Source organism: Trametes versicolor (assembly GCF_000271585.1).
Source record: "Trametes versicolor FP-101664 SS1 unplaced genomic scaffold TRAVEscaffold_7, whole genome shotgun sequence".
Classification (NCBI taxonomy): Eukaryota; Fungi; Basidiomycota; class Agaricomycetes; order Polyporales; family Polyporaceae; genus Trametes; species Trametes versicolor.
The window spans coordinates 2,634,310-2,646,738 of record NW_007360327.1 but is presented as its reverse complement, the minus strand read 5'-3'; the positions used below and the strand labels follow the sequence as shown (position 1 = coordinate 2,646,738).

The following is a 12,429-nucleotide window of genomic DNA, read 5'->3' as shown; positions in this document are numbered from 1 at the left end:
ATAAGCGCCCAGTTGGCACTGGCAACAACACAAATTTATACATGCCATCATGCCAGACCGCTTGAACGGGGCCGAAAGGTCATGCTAAGCGTTCTCGGGGTAGATACATAGCCTAGACTCAATTATCCAATTTGAAGATGCTTGACGGCGAATGATGAGTTACGCGACTGACATCGTGGACATCGCGCGAGATCTCAGGAGACGGCCCTGAATCACTATGTACTAACTGAGACCGACATTAGGTATAGGTAGAGCATACCGAAGGGATGCGCGCCTTGAATTTATTCACCACCAAAGATAGAGGGAGAGGAGATGCCCGGGCTTGCGTACGACGGTGGTAACTTGGCCAACCCGTACGCATGAATAGCGTCTAGCGGCAGCCCGAGAGGCCTGGCGCACTTTCTACGAGTCTCACCGACATGTCACCAGTTCAAACTAGACGGGTTCCGCGTAAACGACGTAGGCTATGAGAGCACCAGTCGCGACAGTACAGCAAATATTATGATCATACAACAACGGGATACCGAGGGGTACCCTAAAACGCAGCAGCAGGAGACGCACTTCCAAATTTCAAAACATACAACAGGCAAACTCGCAAAAGAACCGACATAGCATCACATTCAACCCCAGTATGTAGAAATGATACGTAAAACAAGGACCCTGTGTAAGCAGAATTTGCGAAAATAACGGACGAGGCGGAGGTCGCCACAACGGGCTTCCAGCAGCCACCGGCGCGTATCTGCCGCACGCCACCGCCCTGCGGAACGCTACACTCCATGAGTGGAGTCCTATGTAGTCGCAAAGGCTTATTGACAAGATCATACCTGGATGCACCAACCAAGGGAACCTCCATGTCGACACCCATGACCGCCCGGGGTCATACCACAGCCGTCGCTCCCACTACCGTCAGGATGTCCACGTCCATAGCGTCAACCTCGCGTTTCACGGACGACGCGCGCGTCGAGGACGCCATCACCGGGCCATCGGAGATCTCATCGTCGACGACGATAGGGCACTCCTGCGACCCGACGCGAGGGGTATCCTCGCGCTCCAAAAGCTCGATCGGGTCCGGCATGCACGCCGCGCGATGCGGACCCCTCGCATCCGCGGGCGGGCTCGGCGGCCCTGCGTTCGCCCCCGATCCCGATCCCGACGCGGCCTTCGACGCTGCGATGACGATCGACGGGCCGGCCTGCGAATCTCCGTTGAAATCTAGGCGGCGCGGGAGGGGAATGGGGGCGGACGGACACGAGGTTGGCGGGGAAGTTGACGGGGTCGCGAGAGAAGAGGGCGCAGGAGGTGGCGGTAGGAATATGAAGTGATGCTCTAAGTTCGGCTTCCGCTCGGGTGCGCGAGACGGCATTTCGACAGAATTCGGGCTGGAGACCGCCGGGCGAGCTGGGCCTTTCAGCTTCAGAGTCGGAAGTGGAGAGCGAGCTAAAGCATGGGGACTGGAAGCTGGGGGATGCACATTGGGACGCGGTTTGACTAAAGGTGAGGATGGGAAAGCACTCGTGCTCGGCGCGGTGGTGCCCGCAGGGTTAGGAGCTGGCGGCTTCAGTTTGATGCGCACGCGGGGGAGCGTCGGGTGAGCAGTGGCATGAACCTTGGATGTGGAAGCCGAGCGCGGGGATAGAAGAGGCGTGTTACGGGCACTGAGACAGGAGCCGGATGGGCGCGAGCTGGGGCCAGGCGACGCACTCCTAAAGCCGCTCGTTTTGACGGTGCTGACGAGCTCGTCGATAGACTGGTCGAACTCGGACTTGTAGCCTTCATCCGAGGCGCTCCGGCGAGCTGCTTTCGTGGGCGACTCTAGGAAAGAATCGTCGTACGGGGATGCGGGACGCTTCAGGGGTCGGAGTGGTGTCGCGGACGATGACGAAGGTTTTGCGTTCATGGTGTTCGCATCACGACTCTTGTGCTTGGGCCTGGGCGGTTGAGGGTCCGCGTGCGAGCTTCCCGAGCCAGACGGTGTGGCAGAAGGGGCGGCGCTGGGGCGCTCTCCACGAATGTCCCGGTGCTTCTTGGGTTTGGACACAGTCGCACGCTTTGCTCTCGCCTGGGCGGCAGTGTCGGAGCTCGTAGAGTCGCGTAACGGGACCGGGGGCTGGCCTGGTAACCTCTGGAATCAAAAGCTCTGTGAGTATCTGGGGAAGTGGATTTGTACATTACGACGGAGACGTACGTGCAGCTCGAACACGCAAACCTGAAATCCACTGCGCCCGGTCTGCATCTTCGCCTAGCACCGCAGGTGAGCGCGAGCTACGCGCGAAACCATGGCGGCTACGCACCTGCTCGACCGTGTACAATCCATCGTACCGATACCTGCGTCGCAAGAGCATGAGATGAGTACCAGACGAGGGGTTGTGCAAGTACGCACCCCTCCCACGGGGCGTACTGCGAGCCGGCTTCGAACCCACGAACTACCCTAACTGGTTTCCCCCTCTCGAGGGATCGCTGGATAGCGGCGGAAGTCGCGGTTGAGCAGCTTGTTATTTATTAATGGAAAGGAGTAGCTTACCAGTAGAGTTTTGTTCATCCGGTGTTCAAATGACTGGTCATGAACCTGGGGCCCGGTCTGGTTGGACTGGCGGCGGTCGTCAGCAGAGGTCTGCTTTACGAGTGTGCTGAGGACACGCGAACCTTTTCACGGCCCCCCGCACCGGTGTAGAAACTTTTCTACACGTTCAGGGAGAAACTCGGGCGCAATTAGATGCGGTGCTCACATGGTGTCCCCTCTGTCTGCATCATCTTCGTACCCGCCGGACAGGACGATGCTGAATGCGCCCCTGTCCTTCTGACCATGGATACCATGGCGCACGCCTATATGAACTCCTGCCTTATGCAAGTCCTTCCTAAGATGTGAGGGATGTTAGTCATCTCAGAGCATGGAGACCACGGAAGGGGGCACGCACCTGTATGTAAAGACATCGCCGACTCTTACTCCCTGCGGATGTCCGAACCGATAGTGAGGCCGCTTCCTGAGGATCGGTTGGTGATCCGGGGTATACTCCCTATTACGCTCCGCGAGGTCGCGTTCTTGCGTCCATTCGTCATCTTGATCTCCGTGATCGAGTTCCTCAGGGTCGAAGTCAGCGTAGATGTAGTCCCATTCGGCGTCGAATTCTGACATGGCTTCCCTAGGGTGAAAGAAGACCGCGTGGTAAAAGGGAGCTGTAGCACTCGATGTATTGCGAATCTAGGAGAGCCTGACGGACACAAGATGCTCGATAACGGACGACGAGGGATAATGTGAAGAGGTGACGTGGGCGTTCAGTATCACACCCGATATTATCTCGGGTGCCACCAGATGCCACCGGCAGGTTCCGCCGGTTACCAAAGCTGGTCTTGGGCGCTAATGAGTACCTCCTGCTCACGCTCACGCTTGCTAATGTACGACGTCCAGAAATTCCTAGCCCTTCCTGCGCGTAAGCTGCTGACAGCTGCCCAGGATACAGAAGGGCGGTGCTTTGATGGGCGCTCTAGTAATGTGTGTAATAAATGCGAGGGCACCAACAATCGTCTAACTGCCCACTGCGGCACCGTACACTGCACCCATTCGGTCGAGTCAAAGACGGAATCACATAAGAGCCGTGGATAGCGTATCGTATGTGCGATTAGCCACATGCTACGCTGCGTAGATATCAAAAACGGCTCCGAGTGTACGAGTCAGTGTACGTTGACCCGCTGGCGACCGCCCGACCAAGGTGAGACTCCGGAGTTATCATTCGAAGCGTTGCAGCTTTAGCAAAGCTATGCGGGTGTTTTTCTGTCTCAGTCAGACTGTCATTTTAATAAAGATACTTGTAGTAGGGTACTTACTTCTGGGAGGACGCAGGTGAACGCAGCCCAAGCTCGCGAAACACGGTGGATGAGTTCACGATGACGTCGCTACATGTTGATGCTTCCCCGAGAAAGCCGGAGCGGGCTGGAGCAGGCGAGACTCGATCGATCTCCCTGGATCGCCGATTCTGATCCCCACCCACGTGGTGCCTGAAGGCGCGTCGGATTTGTCCGGCGCGCGCTCGTCCAGGTTGTCTTCTCAGGCGTCGAGCCGGGATTATCTCTTCTCCAGCTACTCCTTCCTCTTCTCCAGAATCGAGCACTGTATACCGTCTAGAACACCCCTCTCGCTCGAAAACCGAGACAAATAATATAGCCGGACTCCTTGGCCCTCGGTCTCCCATGACGCTCTCAAACGGCACCCATCCATCCAACGGCCCACACGCGGACCCCCAAGGACCACCCGCAGATGACGAGCCAAAACGCGTGCTCATCATCCTCGACGTCCAGGTCGGGATGCTCTCAGATCCTCCAAAGGGGATCCCCGCCGGGACCTTCGTCGGCGCGAACATCGCCGCCATCCTCGCCCACGCCCGCGCCGCGCCGACCCCGCCGCGCATAGTCCACATCCGCAACTGCGGCGACCCGGGCGAGGACGATGAGCACGGCGCGCCGGGCTGGGCGCTCGTGCACGCGCCGCTGCCCGGCGAGTTCGTCGTCGACAAGCGCAAGAACAACGCGTTCGCGGGCACGGAGCTCGGCGCACTCGTCCCGCCGACCGCGGAGATCGTGCTCGTCGGGATGCAGAGCGACTTCTGTATCCGCGCGACGTGCAGCGCTGCGCTCTCGCGCGGGAACGAGGTGCTGCTGGTGCGCGGCGCGCACGCGACGTATGACCGCGTCGAGGTGCTCGATCACGGCACTATCACGCCCGCGGCGGTCGTAGAGGCGGAGATCGAGGGCGAGCTGGAGGAGGCGGGTGTCATCATGCTCGAGATGAAGGATCTCCCGCAGCTCTTCACGGACAGCTAAAAGGTGCGCCATCATTCGTATCGCCCCTCTCGGGAGATCCTGGTGTTTGACCGCCCGCTCTCACCAGCCGTGCCATGCTGTTATGTAGAACACGCGTTAATGACGGGATGCAGGGCGTACCCCTCTTTCTTGGGATCTGGACATGGATTGTATTGGATCGGTATGTACTTTATAGTGGTGTTGGCTGTACTTTGCACGCATACATTGGCGGGATATGATAGACGATACACTCTGCAAGCCGGGCGAGCTCGTCCGCAGAGGCTGTCCTTGACTCACGTTGGTCTCGTGCCGCATTTCAGGTAGGTCTCTCGGAAGAAGCCTCCTGCCTCGCAGTACTTGATATTTGGCGTTGTTTGCGATCTATCCTCCATCCGCTCAGCAACTCTCAGCATTCACTTTGAGTTACATCCCGCTCCATGCTTTTGGGATTCCTGTGAGTGTATTGCTTGAAAATTATCTCGACGAGTTCTGATATGTTCTCCAACAGCATGTTCCCCATTGGGCATGACACGCCCATCTATGTGTTAGAGCCCCCGCAAGTTCAGATTGCGCATGCGCTGACTTTCCCTCAGTCCCACTCTATATCGCCGAAACTTGGGTATGGCCTCCTTTCCTTCCCATGACGGTCCCCGGATTGACCGCGCTACCAGGTGTTCGTACTCTTGGCCGGCAGACGAGATACACCCCGCACCCGCGCAAAACCTCTCTGGCGGTCTCTGTACACGATGCAGCTTCTCCAGTCGTGTGCGGGAGGTGCGGAGTGGGTCAAGGCCCACGTCATCCGTGTGCGCTGAGGAGGTACAGAGGATTCCCGTCCGAGCCTCTTCGGGTAGTGGCGTGGTCGCTTCGAACTGGAGGTGCGTGCCGACGTCAGCAGCGGTCCTCTTCGCGTGCTGAGTATCTGACCTTCCGAATTCGACAGTACGCGCACGGACCTCCGTATAACGCCGCTTCCAAAGACAGCGCGACAGCAGCCTCATTTGAACTTTGAGATGGCCGTGCGGGTTGGGCGCACCCAGACTCGTTGGAGAGACGGTTTTGCCGCGACCATGGCGTGTTCGCGCCACGCCGCGTTCTGCCATGCATATTCTATATGGATCACCTTGGCTTCCATGCTTTAAGTATGCACTTCGCCGAGTTCTACAGATGGTAGCCTCTCTGATATACCTCTCGTCGCAGCACGCACATCCGAGAGCCTGTTCGTGTGATCAACTATACATCAAGGCCCTTCGATACTACTCCGCCATGGCGGGCACGTACAAGCCTTGAAACATCATCATTATTTCCAGTCAATTGGTTCTCTCCCTTGGATGTCTTTCGTAGTCTTCCATTCCTACATTCCGAACTCATGCAATGTGTTCGCGAAGTTGGCCGCCGCGGCGCCGACTCATGCTCATCGAGATGTCCGCAATTATTCATCGCGCGAGCTACGTCCGCAAGCGGCTCGTGTAGCAGGTTTGGGCCACTCCAGAAACTGAGTCTGTGCTATGTACTTACCCTGAAAACATGCAGCACGACCATCCGGTCTTGCTCAAGCGGTCCAGGTTGAGCGCTTAATGGAAGCGCTGACGCCACTGGTGCGGTGCCACTTGGACTCGTTGAACTTGAACGTTTCGAACATCCACCACGACCGGATGCTCGACTTTTGAAATCCTGGGTAAAACTGTTGAATTTATCGGATATTATACACTGCGAAAGTGGTATGTGAGAGGAGCAGAGTTCACCTCGCCGGGTCCAGCGAACTGACTAGACACCGTGTAGATCTGTTGTGCTCGGGCCCGGACCAAAGAGTTTTTTTCCTTTGCTCTAGGATCAAAACTGCAGGAAAGGCTCATACCGAAGCCACTCGTATTTGGTCCGTGCGGTCATCTGGGCGCCATTTGCGGCAGCCATTCGTGCGCGCAGGGGTCGGATCTTGACTGACATCCAGCCATAGAGCGATAAAACGCCGCTCGCATTATCCCACCCTCGGTGAGCCTATTCACCGCGCGAGTTGTCTAGTTTCCATATTCTGACCGTAAACTCCGACAGATCTACCATTCAGGGTGGCGGGGCTTATTATCGGCGCTTGGACAATCCCCTCTCTCCTTTATCCATCTTAGCCACCTCCACGAACACGGTCGATGTCCAACCAACAGCGCGGGACTATAAAGATTTCCATCTCAACATGCCCGTCTTGCAACTCTTCCTCGCTCTCTGCAGGTATGGCTATCGCAGCTACTCCTTACACTACGAAAAGCGCACATACGATTGTACGCGCGTCAGACAAGAAGCAGCCTGAAGACCCTGCCCAATACGAAGAGCGCAAGGTAGGCATCCCGAATTCTTTTTGCAAGATGCTGCCAAACGAGACTTCTGTAATGCAGGGAGCGTACCACTTCGTGGCATACGAGATCCTCAAGTTCACGGGCGTCACGCATGACGCCCATCACGACCTCGAGTCTTTCTACTGGGTGCTTCTTTGGGTTGTCGTTTGCCTTACCAAACACGGCCATGAGAGGGGTGATCAGCTATGCAGCGATATCTTCAAGTTCGGGGAGGACCGCACAAGCGCTTCAGCGAAGAGGGATTGGCTCGAAGACGAAAAGTTGGACATCCTCAACAACAAGCCCCTCACATATCTTATGAGCGAGCTTGGGGCCATCGTCTTGGAGCACATCCCCACTCTCCGCAGAGGAGTCCACCGGGTTCTTCTGGGTTATGAACGGGTGTTGAAGATCTTCGACGAGGCTATCGAGATGCCAGGCTGGCCCACTCGCGCCTGGCAGCCGTGCAATTTGCTCAAGAGCGACGGACGAAGTGGCATCGCTAACGTCGCTGGGCCCAAGCGGCCAAAGCCCCCCGGTCTCATAACTGCTCTCGACGAAGCTGTTAATCTTCCTGCTGACGATGGACGCCTCCCTCCTCTCCCCACTCACTCGGATCTCCCGGCACCTCACTCTCTGGACCCTCGTCTACTTTCCGACGTCTTCCCGAAGAAGCGGTCTTGCGACACTCTGGACGAGGAAGAATCCGAGCTCGACTGCCATGGTACCGGATGGATGACCCCCAGTCGCACAAACACTCCCAGCAAGCGCGTCAGGACGAACGAAGGGCCGCGTCCTGCGACTAGATCGCAGTCGGGCGCAGCGCACGAATCGTTAGTGGCGCCACGATAAAGCGCACGGGTACGAGCTGCGCTGGAGAGGAAGTTGCACTCAGAAGGGGCTTGATGAGGCATCTCGCGGTGAATTTGGGTGTCGGCTTTCGGCGGACATCTCTGTTGTACAATATCTTTTGATGTGTATCTGTATATTTGCTGTGCTTGTATATAAGTAATTCCCATTCTCGCTCTGGCTCTTGGCCCCCCGTATGCCCGAGCAGCACTTCAAGCGAGCCGCCCAAGAAATCAGCTCGGTTGAGGGGCTCCGGTGCCGACCTGAGATACGGGATATTGAGCCGGTACCTCGTCCGTCGGGATTGGATCTGGTGGCGCACAGATGCGACGACTCCGACTTCGTCGCGTGTACTAGTGCGACGTTGCATGGTGTCAATAAAGCCCATAAATCACTCCCGGTCATAGAGACTGCAGACATGGATAACCGCCGAATGGTGGACCTTCGAGCTTGAGATACATGCAGGCAAACGTCCCTCGGCATTTTCGTCGCGCATAAACTGCCGATACGAGTCCGAAAACACATACTCATCTTCCCCCCATCTGGTTACTAGTACTAGATATCGATCGAGATGAGCTACCGTACATGAGTACCACTAGTAGCCTGTGCGAATATCGTTACACCGACGTCATCCTGCGAATACGATGCGGTCCATCCGTTGGGAAGATAAGTTGGGTCGCGTTTGAACGCACTCGCGCGAGAGTGCGTTTCTAGCGGCGTTCTCGTCGCGATGGCGGTGGCAGTGTGTAGCTGTCAACCTCGTCCGGCATGAGCGGCGCAAGGCGCACATAAGGCTCGCGTGGGAAGGTAGCCGTGTGGAGCGGTTTATGCATAGACACATGCATGGCCTGGAAGAAGTTCTGTAAATGTAGGAAATGTGTGAGCGATGTCATGTGGAATCACTGCCATTCGGAGCGACATACCAATCCGAGGATGTTCAGGGATACCGATTCGGTACTTGAAGGCGCACCGGTAGGCCACAGCAAGCATTCGCGTTCACCGGTCGTATTGGAGGGTGTTCTTCCCGGGACGATGCGGTTGGGGCTGAGTGTGTAAACAAAGGGGTCGAAGGGGACGGTGACGGTGACGTTACGCGAGCCTTCGTATCTCCCTTTGAACACGAACTCGAGCCTCAAACCAGTACGCATGTCTTGGTTGGGACCAACTGTGAAGAGGGGTCTCGACGCGTTGCTGTCTGCTTCGGATACCTTCCGGATTGTATGTCCGAACATTCCCGCCTGCAGTGCATTAATAAGCCTATGCGGCAGGTATGAGATGCTGGTGCCTGTCAATCATAGCGACCACGTTAGCAAAAGTGATAAACTTGATATTAGACCTCCCATGACAACGTATACATACCTGTATCCAAAAGCACATCAAACGAGGTCGAGTACTTTGACATGATCGAGTACCTTCTGAGGCCCCAAAGCCCCTCGTCTGGTTTGATGATCCTGACCTCTACAACGCGGACATTCCAGCCGAGTTCTCCGTTGGGCCCGGGGAAAGGGAAAACCGCGATATCAGGAGACCAGTTGGGGATCTTTGCGCAAGGCCAAGTGTTGAATGCTGCCCAGCTTTTCCTGGGAAGGTTGGCTCCGAGTCGGCCGCGCACATCCTCTAAATTGATAGATTATGGACGCACCTTTGCTGCAATACTAAGTGAAAGAAGAGGATGATCCCGCCTTCAACCTACGTAGTGATGAGATAGGACTTCCGAGCTTAAACAATGGCGTTCAGAAGCGTACCGACTGCGACGGCCTGAACGAACCCTGATCAATAAATGTAGAAAGAATCGTCTAGTAGTGAAGATGATTATCAGTTCAATTCAGACTCTCCTGAACAAAAAGATTATCGCACCGGTGCATTTTGATGCCAAATAGCTGTCTGGCGGCTGAGGTTGTATTTCGAAATGAGCGCTGGTACATCGCGATCGATTACTTGTAGATAGCATCGCTGCTCGACTTACTTTTCAGGGCTAAGACCGAGAATTCCGTGACATTGAAATGTTGCGAACCCAACCGCGACCGCATAAGCAGCGGCAAATCGAAACGTGAAACGAGGGCCACCATTGTCCCAGCTCCTCGTCCCCCAGTCATACGCATCCATGAAGAAGCACTGATCCGTTTTACTCTGTAACGTGAGGACTATCAAGAGAACATCTATAGTCAGTGCTTGCACTCGGTCACGGAAATGTGAAGTCCACATACGTGCTGTGGGGCCTGCTGCATACAACGCTTCGCCGGCATACTCAGCGTTTTCGCGTGACAGGGTCAAAACGTCCAGTCCATCACGACTCTTCGACTTGCGCGCATCGTGAAACCTATCGTTAACGAGCCCCCGGTTTAGATGGAGTGACCAGATCTCGGGGCGCGGATCCGTCTCGAGTTGCGGCACCGAGGAGGGCCAGTCGCATATTATTTGATTGTACGGCTGAACGACGATATCAGGCCCAAGCGGGAGTTGGTCCGAGTCATCGTAAAGTTCGTCCCTTCTTGAAGAATTCCAAGGTTTGATGAGGCGACGGCAGTATGCACTCCGGGCCCATCTGCATAGCTATATGAGCGAGAGATCTTTTCAATAACGAGGGAGACTGCTCACGTGTTGGAGGACCCTGTTACATGAGTTCCAAATGTCAGACAGGAAAATGGTAGTATCGTAACACTTTACCTGTGTCGAAGAGAAAAGTGAAGACATCATGAAGCCGTGAACTGCTTGATAAGTCACGATTCAGACGAGGAGGAATCTCCTGGTCCACGGACTGCATACTCGGGCAGATTAGCTATACGTGCACTCAAAGAGGTGGCCTGGGTTTACCATCGATGCTGTGTAGTATTGTCTCTTCCACGATGACGGAGCTGCGGCATGTTCATTGTAGAGTCCTCGATGTTGCGTCGATACATAGGTACCCCTATTGATGGGTCGTTGAGACATCCTCCATGGATCCTCCACCGTTGCATGCGCGATAATTGCAGCTGGATGACCCCTCGGGACGGCAGCAGGTGTGGGCCCGGTGCGTCTAGTACTGCTTGTAGTCGAAGCACCGCGGATTCCGTCGATCCCCTGTGAGTAACGGGTCAGCCATACGAAACTTTTATGGAAGATGAAGCACTACACGCACCATGCCAATATAAGATCCCAAGCGTGAGAGAGGCTGTGAGTGTTGCACAGCTCCGGGATCTTCCGCCGATTCAAAACTTGGAGCCTGTGAGGGAGTGCGTTCTTCAACCGTGACGGTCTCTTCTGCCCAGCGCTTGCTGGCCTCAGACACGGAGATGAACCCTTTCTTCACCATGTCCGCGATATGCTTAAGTATGTCAAGTGTCAGGTCATGATTGTGGCGGAAGTGTAATGAGAATGCGTACCCGTTGAGCTGCCGTGGATGGGTCAGGAGGCTCCAGATTGACCACAAAGGCGGGCGGCCTATCAGTGTTCGTGGACGTCGACATGGGATTGCCGATAATGGGGGGCAGTTCGGATCTAGAGCTCGATGTAGGTAAAAACAGGGAGGTGAGGCAGAGGTCAGTAGCGTAGCTGTACTTATTGAAGCTCGACGCGCGCAGCATCGAGCGCCCGCCGCCCGGTGAATCTGAAGAGCGCACTTCGCAAGACAAAAAGATCCATAGAAGATGGCACTCACGACAAAAAGCTCTACCTCGTGGTGATAAGATTACAATAGAGTGAAAGGAATCACAGATTTGACACCGAATGGCGTGACGTCCGCGTACGAATTGATTTGAATGGCGAAGACTCTGCGTGTACCTGAACAATTTGTTATAGCATGGTCATGGTGGTCGGTATATCCCACGAACAGTTCATTCCATATGTTACAAGTTGCTTCCCATGCATCTGCGGGGCTTCAGATTGATCTGAGACAATAGCAACTAGGGCCTGCTAGAGTCAACTCGAGTCGGACGAAGCGACAGAAACAATAATCCTGTATCACGTTGGCAACACCAGAAGTTCATACACCTTGCGTGGTCCATCAATGCTGTCCCACCGAGCTCCTTCTGATAAGCAGTACCCCTCCATTACGGTGACTGGAGGATAAGCACACGATATATTCGGCGGAATACGCCACTAGCGACGCTTGTCGCGCCGCCGCCGCCGCCGCCGTGGTGATGAGATGACACCACAGCCTTCGCGTATATGATTTTTGCTAGAACTTCAAGCTTCGTTTGCGAGATCTCGATGGACCGAGTACATAGCTAAGTTATCCCATTAGATTCCCATAGCTGGTGAGCGGCGTCTCGCTTGATAGGGACACGAGAATAAGTAATAGCTATATGCACCTGAGAGGCAGAACTACAGCACCTTACGGACGTTGATGAAAGAGATATCTGAGACCTAGACTGTATCAGTGCTTAAAGAGCAGGCCCGTCACTGGCAGTGATGCAGTATACATGTGTGCCACTTGCTAGTACTGATCACAGCGAGTCACCAAAGAAGCTCAATCCGAGAG

The 12,429-nt window shown here is 55.3% G+C and overlaps 4 protein-coding genes across 4 annotated transcripts; 2 read left to right on the top strand and 2 right to left on the bottom strand.

Moving 5' to 3' along the window:
- Positions 1–445: 445 nt before the first annotated feature.
- On the bottom strand, positions 446–3,234 carry TRAVEDRAFT_29866 (uncharacterized protein). Its single transcript, XM_008040997.1, has 8 exons — positions 2,916–3,234; positions 2,727–2,855; positions 2,644–2,674; positions 2,522–2,587; positions 2,381–2,457; positions 2,292–2,325; positions 2,186–2,239; positions 446–2,122 (listed from the first exon to the last, which is right to left on the bottom strand). The coding sequence occupies exons 1-8, from the start codon at positions 3,131–3,133 to the stop codon at positions 878–880; spliced, it is 1,854 nt and encodes a 617-aa protein (XP_008039188.1). The 5' UTR covers positions 3,134–3,234; the 3' UTR covers positions 446–877.
- An 884-nt stretch (positions 3,235–4,118) lies between these two features.
- On the top strand, positions 4,119–5,050 carry TRAVEDRAFT_65560 (Isochorismatase hydrolase). Its single transcript, XM_008041766.1, has 2 exons — positions 4,119–4,818; positions 4,883–5,050. The coding sequence occupies exon 1, from the start codon at positions 4,186–4,188 to the stop codon at positions 4,813–4,815; it is 630 nt and encodes a 209-aa protein (XP_008039957.1). The 5' UTR covers positions 4,119–4,185; the 3' UTR covers positions 4,816–4,818; positions 4,883–5,050.
- Positions 5,051–6,982: 1,932 nt separating this feature from the next.
- TRAVEDRAFT_21436 (uncharacterized protein) lies at positions 6,983–7,973 on the top strand (the record flags this gene model as incomplete). Its single annotated transcript, XM_008040887.1, has 3 exons — positions 6,983–7,017; positions 7,055–7,124; positions 7,182–7,973. 3 exons carry the CDS (start codon positions 6,983–6,985, stop codon positions 7,971–7,973), a joined length of 897 nt encoding a protein of 298 aa, XP_008039078.1.
- An 896-nt stretch (positions 7,974–8,869) lies between these two features.
- TRAVEDRAFT_21435 (uncharacterized protein) lies at positions 8,870–11,416 on the bottom strand (the record flags this gene model as incomplete). Its single annotated transcript, XM_008040886.1, has 11 exons — positions 8,870–9,255; positions 9,330–9,550; positions 9,613–9,659; positions 9,716–9,728; positions 9,937–10,114; positions 10,178–10,515; positions 10,569–10,581; positions 10,638–10,728; positions 10,785–11,030; positions 11,089–11,274; positions 11,333–11,416. 11 exons carry the CDS (start codon positions 11,414–11,416, stop codon positions 8,870–8,872), a joined length of 1,803 nt encoding a protein of 600 aa, XP_008039077.1.
- Positions 11,417–12,429: the final 1,013 nt, after the last annotated feature.